This window comes from Ochotona curzoniae, unplaced genomic scaffold (genome assembly GCF_017591425.1).
Source record: "Ochotona curzoniae isolate NIBS_2020 unplaced genomic scaffold, NIBS_Ocur_1.0 scaffold_1037, whole genome shotgun sequence".
Taxonomy (NCBI): Eukaryota; Metazoa; Chordata; class Mammalia; order Lagomorpha; family Ochotonidae; genus Ochotona; species Ochotona curzoniae.
In genome coordinates this window covers 34,572,143-34,579,453 of record NW_024467083.1, presented here as the reverse complement: position 1 = coordinate 34,579,453, position 7,311 = coordinate 34,572,143, and the positions used below count along the sequence as shown (strand labels likewise).

The 7,311-nt window shown below is 55.6% G+C and overlaps 1 protein-coding gene across 2 annotated transcripts; it reads left to right on the top strand.

Moving 5' to 3' along the window:
* Window positions 1-781: 781 nt before the first annotated feature.
* Window positions 782-5,708, top strand: CRABP2 (cellular retinoic acid binding protein 2). 2 transcript variants are annotated; one of them, XM_040999049.1, is made up of 4 exons: window positions 782-851; window positions 4,653-4,831; window positions 5,038-5,154; window positions 5,586-5,708. In XM_040999049.1, the coding sequence occupies exons 1-4, from the start codon at window positions 782-784 to the stop codon at window positions 5,634-5,636; spliced, it is 417 nt and encodes a 138-aa protein (XP_040854983.1). In that variant the 3' UTR covers window positions 5,637-5,708. The 2 variants fall into 2 exon arrangements, with proteins under 2 accessions (XP_040854983.1, XP_040854984.1); XM_040999050.1 differs by lacking the exon at window positions 5,038-5,154.
* The last annotated feature ends 1,603 nt before the right edge of the window (window positions 5,709-7,311 follow it).

The window sequence follows — 7,311 nt, the reverse complement described above, 5'->3', positions numbered from 1 at the left end:
GCCCAGACCGAGGGAGGGGGCCCGCGCCCCCCCCCCAGCCTCTTGGAGTCGTTCCAGCAGGGGGCGCCATTGCCTTGCTTGGTACCTGTCCCGGGGAGTCCGCGGACTCCCCAACCTCAGTTTGGAGACATCCCCCCCGGATCCAGCCCAAGCTCGGCCGCCCGAGCCTTTCCCCAGCAGCCGCGCCGTATCTGGAGTCCTCCCGCCCTTGGGGTCGCCGGGTGTCCGGTGCTAAGAGTCCAGTGCACCCGGCCAGGTTGGGTGCGGATGGGGAACAGGCGAGACGGCATCTCGTGGTCCTCCACAGAGAATACCAGTAAGACCAGGACATTTGCACACCACCCCCACCCCGCTGGCGCCCCAATTCAAGTGCTTGCCCTCTACCGGTACCCCTCCCCATTCACAGAGGAACTCGAGAAAAGCCTATCTTGGCGCTGTGCAAATTCTGGACTCCCCACATCCCTCCCCTGCCATGAGGCAGAATCCAGAGACCTGAGGAGGGGGAGTGGGTGGGGGGTTGGTGGCCGGGGCGCAGGGCCCCCCCCCCAGATGGCAGGGGGATGGGGGAAGAGTGGGAGGCGGGGCCACCTCATTCCTGGGCAGGGGCGGGCTGCACAGGGTATAAAAACCGCCCGCGCGGGAACCCAAGCCAGCTTTGGCGGTGCCCTCATACGTGTCCGCGTCCCAGAGTTTCTTGGTGGCGCAGAAGGACTGCTTGAACGAGAGTCCAGAGTTCCCACCGAGGGATCTAATCTAGGGGACCGCCACTGGTGCAGCCACCATGTCCAACTTCTCTGGCAACTGGAAGATCATCCGCTCAGAAAACTTTGAGGAAATGCTCAAAGCGCTGGGTAAGGAGGTGATTCCAGCGTCCAGGAGGGCTGGGGGCGCGGTAGAGTCAGCAGAGACGGGCACAAGAAAGAAAGGGGGATCTGGACCTGGCCCCGGGGGTGCGTGTGTGGGGGTGGGGGGAATAGGGAGCCTATATCTCCAAGGAAAAGAGCAGGTCTCTTAAGTCCCTCCTGGGGGAGCATGGCCAGAGTGCCCACAGAGCAGTACCAGCCCCAGCTGTGACTCAGAACCTTCCAATCAAGAGGAAAGAAAGCAGAAACCCGAGATCGGAGGGGACTGTGGCTCTAGCCCCAGGCTTGGCCAACTGAGCCAGGCACCTGGCTCTCTGCAATTCAGAAGCTGCTGGCTGGAAGAGCAGGAGGCAGGCCTCCAGCCTGGGACCCCTTGGAGGCCTTCCAGACTCCTTCCCTGTGCTCCACGTGTGACCCAATCCCTGCCCAAGTCCTCACCTCTCTCGCCCACCTGCCAGGTGGTTTGCATCTTCCCTTCCCCCTCCTGCGCTTTTTCCCCACCCCCACCTATGAGACAAATATTTTCCTACCCAGAGCGTTTCCAAGAGTCCTGAAATTGCCCAGGATAATTATCACTTTCTTGGGTTTCAACAAATGGCCTGGCGTGAAACCCCAATCCCACATTTCCGAAAATCCAGGTTTCTAGCCTCTTCTCTGCCCAGAGACCTGCTGTTCCTTGCCTGGGGGCAGGCTATTGTCAGAGGTGGGGGCTGCTGAATGGCAGCCAGCCTACCCCTCCAACTCTGCTGGCCCACCTCCTGCAGGGTTCTCTCTGGGGGTTCATTCTGAAGGGGCGGGACGGGGGCCAGCTTTTAGTTGCTGGGGAGACCACTCCAGGCAAGCTGGAGGTTAGCAGGGGCTTCAGCCATTGGGAGCCCAGCGGTAAGCCTGCCCTCCATTTCTGGATTAAACAGAGACTCTAGATGGCTCAGTGGCTGGGGAGGGCACCCTGAGTGGGACAGGAGATGCAAGGAGCAAGCCTGGACCTCAGAAGGGTCTAGAACACTGATGGAATAGCTGATATGGTCTTCGTGCCAGTCAAGGGTCAGTTCTTCCTGCAGTCTGACCACAAATACCTCTTGCAGTCCAATCTTCCTTGCTGAAACAAATATGATGGAGGTATTTCCAAAACATCACTGCTGCCGCTTCCCCCACTTGCTTGGGATCCTAGCCTCACCCCGCTGCCCCCCACCCGCACCTCCAGTGGATGAGGTGGTGGCTGGGCACATCCCCCAGGCCCAGCTGGAGACTAGGTTCCAAAGCCCAACCCTGTTTGTCCTCACTGCAGGATCCCTCAGAGCCACGTGCCCTCCTCAGGCCCTGATAGGGGGCAGATTGAAAGCAGACCCATTAGACAAACATGGAGTTGGCCAAGGTCAGCAGAGCCCAGCTCTGGGGCTGCTCGAAGACAACGCAGCCCCAGCTCTGCAGGACCCCTGTCCCTCCTCTTAACCTCCACACTTGCTGTTTTCGAGGGTCCATCTCCTGGTGAAGGAGGCTCGGGGTGTTTGGGGGTGTCAGCTCCATCAACTATGATGGTCACACAGCAGATTTTGTTACAGCGAGAACAATGCGTGTCAGGTATCTGGGTGGACTTCCCAGCTGGCAACAGAGCACTGCAGCCTCTCTCTCCCTCTGTCTTTTATGGTTTATTTATCTATTTGAAAGTTAGGACAAGAGGGAGAGATGTGCAATCTGCTGGTCTACTCCCCAAATGGCCACAATGGCCAGATCTGGTCCAGGCCAAAGTCAGGGCCTGGGAACTCCAACCTGGTCTCCCATGTGGGTGGCAAGAACCCAAGCACTTGGGCCATTTTCTGCAGCTTTCTCAGGTGCATTAGTAGGTTGCTGGATCAGAAGTAGAGATGCCAGGACTCAAACTGACACTATAATGACAGGATGCCGGTACTGCAAGTAGCGGCTTAACCCACTGTGCCACAACACTACAGTAGCTTCTTTGTCTAGGGAGATGGGGCAGGGTGTGTCTCCTCTACCAGGACAACTAGGCCTGAGGAGCTCAGTTATTTCTCCAGGACCCAAATTATTGGCAGCCAAAAAGTAGGGTTCCTGGGACTCCCAAGGGGTGGGGCATCTGTTTGGCAAGGAGCTATTTCCCCCAGGCCTGGAGGAGGCCAGGAAGTTGAGGCCAGCTTGGCCCTGCTACCCCTCCCTGTTGCATCCCTGAAGGGCTGCCCTCCACTTGCACTCCTCCTGCCTGGCCAGGCCAGGTCACATGGGGTATGGAGCTCAGACTCTAGTCTGTCCAGCAGTGTCTTCTGGTCCATTTGTGGTCCTATCCCAAAAGAATGCTCTCTTGCCTCCTATGCCCCCTTTCTTTTCTCTTCTTTTCTTTTCTTTTCCTTTTCTTTTCTTTTCTTTTTTCTTTTCTTTCTCTTTCTTTCTTTCTCTTCCTTCCTTCCTTTCTTTTTTTTTTAAATATGGGATTGTAGTGCTTTCAGGGTGAAGGATAGCCAATTGGGCCATTGCACCAAACCCATCCACCTCTCTCTTACTGTGGGAGCAGAGGGCAGGGGTCCTGTCTGAGAAAGGCTACTAGAACACAGAGGCTGAGTGAGATGGCTTGGCCATGAGGCAGCAAAGGGCGGTCCCGGAGTAAGGGACTCAGCATGGGAGGAGGGAGGCAGTGTCACTTTCTGTACTTCCCACTTGGGGAGAGGAGCCTGGGACTCTGAACTCCCACTCTGGCTTCATCGGTAAAAGTTACGAGGCTCAGCGCTGTAGCCTAGTGGCTAAATCCTTTCCTTGCAACTACTGGGATCCCAGATGGGCGTTGATGCGTTTCTCTACCACTCTACTTCCCATTCAGTTCCCTGCGTGTGGCCTGGGAAAACAGCCAAGGATGACTCAAAGCCTTGGGACCCTGTACCTGCGTGGGACAACTAGAAGACTCCTGGCTCTTGGCTTTGGATCAGCTTAGCTCTGACCATTGCAGTCACTTGGGGAGTGAACTAGTAGACAGATCTTTGTCTATCCTCTGTATATTTGCCTTTCCAATAAAAAGAAAAAAAAAAAAAAGAAATAATAAGACCTGTGCACATAGCTATATGGTTTCCTGCAGACCTACAGCCAGGCCTGGCAACACGTGGACCATGTCCGAAGCCAGCATCCTCATTGACAGCGTCTGATGATCAAGGAATTCAAGATTCAGAGAGGTCACACGCTTTGCCCACTGTCACCCAGCCAGGCAGAGTGCTGAGCCAGGAAGACACCTTGGGTCTGGTGCAGGGGGTGGGGGTCTTACTTTGGAGTCTGGGGCACTCTGTAGTGGGGGGAAAGCACCTCCCCATCTCCTCCCCACTGAGGAATACTGGTCCCCGTGCATGTTTGAGGAGCACATGCTTAGGACTTCAGTGGGGAACACACCACAGCAGGTCTCCAAAGGAGAAAGAGAACAAAAGGCCACAGGCAAGCAGAGCAAGCCAAGATAAACCCACAGAGGTGGCAGCAGGTGGGAAAATTCTGGGAATAAAGAACAGAGATTTAGGGAACTTAGTCCAGGCCTGTTGCCTTACAAGCTGAGGCTGGGGCTTGAACAGGCTCTCCAAGGACTGGGGCACTGCCTCTCTGGCCTTACTGCCTGAGCCTTGCCATTTTTCAGGGTTGTACCACCCTATGTCCCCTTCAAGGTACCCTCCCTGGATGCTCCAGACAGAGAACTGACCACCTTTCTTCCCTGCCATCCATCAAGGCAGAGGTCAGTCAGCTCCAACTGTGACATAGGCAGGGAGGGATGAGGCAGATCCCTGGAGCCCACCTCTGTCTCCACAGGAGTGAACATGATGCTAAGGAAGATTGCAGTAGCCGCAGCATCCAAGCCCACCGTGGAGATCAAACAGGATGGAGACCATTTCTACATCAAGACCTCCACCACCGTGCGCACCACCGAGATTGACTTCAAGATCGGGGAAGAGTTTGAGGAACAGACCGTGGACGGAAAACCTTGCAAGGTGAGTGCCGGGAAAAGGGGTCTCTCAGAGCTATGTCCTCTGTTGCCTAAGCTCTCCATAGGCCACTTTCCAGGCTCTTCTAGATTCCTATCTGCATTTTCCCAGAGGAGCAAGTTCCCAGGGAGGATGGGGATAGAGTGGGGAGGAGCAAGGTTGGGGGTTCTGGGCTGCCCAGTCCTGGCTCACTCAGCCACCTGTTGCTGCAGAGCTTGGTGAGATGGGAGCGTGAGAACAAAATGGTGTGCGAGCAGAGGCTCCTGAAGGGAGAGGGCCCCAAAACTTCCTGGACCAGGGAGCTGACCAATGACGGGGAGCTGATCCTGGTGAGTCCTCCCTCCTCCCCTTGCAGTGCTGTCTTTGGAGATGCCCCCGGGAGACCCAGGGGTGGCTGAGGTTTGAGGATGACTGGTAGCCCTTCTCTCTTGCCTCCTGGTAGGGCTGACTTCCCAGGACTGAGCTGACAGCATGAGCTAGAAGGGGTGCCCCCTGTGGTGTGGGGCACAGGACGTGCTCTGCTGGTGGGTCCCAGCAGTAGCAGTAGCAGGGTTCCATTGGCAGGGGCGGGAAGACCTGGTCCCTGGGGCTTTTACTTCTGGTTTCCCTGCAGTATTCACGGCTCAGGTATCATGAGACAGGCTTCTGCCCCTTCCTTAGGCCAGGAAGTCCCCAAGTGTCTCCACTCAACCTTGTCCAGAGCTGTAAGACCTGGGGATGGGAGGGTCTGCCAGGCTGACTCTGCCTTCTGTCCTTCCAGGTCATGACTGCGGATGATGTCGTGTGCACCAGGGTCTATGTCCGGGAGTGAGGGGCCATGAGAGTGGCCCAATCCCACCTCCACCCATGCTCCCTGCCTTGCCCCACTGCCCGCTGCCTGCCACCCTGCCATTTGTGCCTTGCTAGGCTAGTCCTCCCCTTGCCCCGCTCACCTTCAGGGGCCCCTGGGTACCTCTGGTGGGGTCTGGCTTTCTTGGACCCCTTGTCCCTTCCCATATAGCAACAAAGAGGTGCAGACTGCCAGAGCCCAGATGGTTCCTTCCGGAATCACTACCTGCCCCATCCCCCACCCTCCGGCTCTGCCACTTCCCTAAGTCAGCAGCCCCAGCCCCAAGTTGCAAGTGTCTGACTGAGACCCAAGGATCTGAATTTGGAAAGGCTGGGTCTCTGGCACCTATTCTTTGTCCCTTTTGCCTTGTCAGTTTAGAATATTTATTTCTTTATTTTATTAAAAGGTTTTAAAAAACGTATCAAGCTCTTGTCCCTGACTCATTGTACAAGGGGTGGGTGAGTTGCCTTGCCTCCAAGACCTTGTGAGGTTAATATGCCTCCCAACACCCTCTCCGCATGCCACTGGACCGCCGCAGCACCCCTGCACGCCTCCGCTCCAGGCGCCGTGATCCCCTGTTCTGGCTTACAAGGCTACTACCAAGGCCTGCTGGCTCCTCCTCCCCCATCGACCTCCCCCAAGGAGTGCAGGCTCAGGGAGCTCACTCCCACCTTCTACTTCCATGTTTTCCATGATGGTGATATCACCTCCTCCTCGTTCCTCCTCCAACCTCAATCTGTGGGCGACCCCAGGCCTGGCCTTGGCCTCCTCTGATTCCCAATGAACTCATCCACAACCCACAAGCTGGCCTTGCTCTGGCCAAGGTCTCTTGGTCAGAGGCCTCTTCCTGTCCCTTGTCTCAGACAGGCCCCTCCCTGCCCCTGCCCATTCTCCGTCCTTCGACATTTCCCACGCACCCGTCCTGCCTCTGGCTTCCTCATCTCCGCCCTGGAGCTGCGCACTAAGATCTTCCCATATCCCACCGAGACTCTCTCCCACTCTCCCTTCCTCCCCAGGCCCCTGCCCTTGACCAACTCCTCTCCACTTTCCCAGTTTGAGATAGTAGCAGTTCTAACGAGTTTCTCTGCCCTACTCCCCACTGTTATAGTGTGAAATAGCCAGATGTGTTCACAAGGGCTGGGGTGATGGCAGCTCCAACCTGGCTCTACAGTAAACCCGTAATATGACTGCATGCAAGTTTCTGAGTTTCCCTGAGCCTTGATTAGTTGTTTTAAAACTGTAGTATAGTGGGCCCAATACAATGGCTCAATTGGCTAAACCCTCACCTTGCAGGTGCCAGGATCCTATGTGGGTGCCAGTTCATGTCCTGGCTGCTCCACTTCCCATCCAGCTCCCTGTTTATGGACTGGGAAAGCAGTGGAGGATGGCTCAAAGCCTTGAGGTCCAGCACCCTCATGGGAAACCTGGAAAAAGCTCCTGGCTTCAAGATCAGCTCAATTCCAGAGACTACAATCATTTGTAGTGAACCAGATGATTTGGAGTGAATCAGAGGATGGGAAATCTTTCTATTTCTCCTCTCCATAAATATGATCTGACTTTCCAATAAATATATTTTTAAAGACTTATTTATTTTTATTGGAAAGCCAGATATACAGAGAGAAAGATCTCCCGTCCAATGATTTACTCCCCAAGTGAC

Bases quoted from the DNA above. Each gene is read 5' to 3' on its own strand.
- CRABP2 (XM_040999049.1), top strand. From the start codon at position 782: ATGTCCAACTTCTCTGGCAACTGGAAGATCATCCGCTCAGAAAACTTT. The intron at 852-4,652 runs GTAAGGAGGTGA...CTGTCTCCACAG, and splicing joins GGAAATGCTCAAAGCGCTGG to GAGTGAACATGATGCTAAGG. The intron at 5,155-5,585 runs GTGAGTCCTCCC...CTGTCCTTCCAG, and splicing joins ATGACGGGGAGCTGATCCTG to GTCATGACTGCGGATGATGT.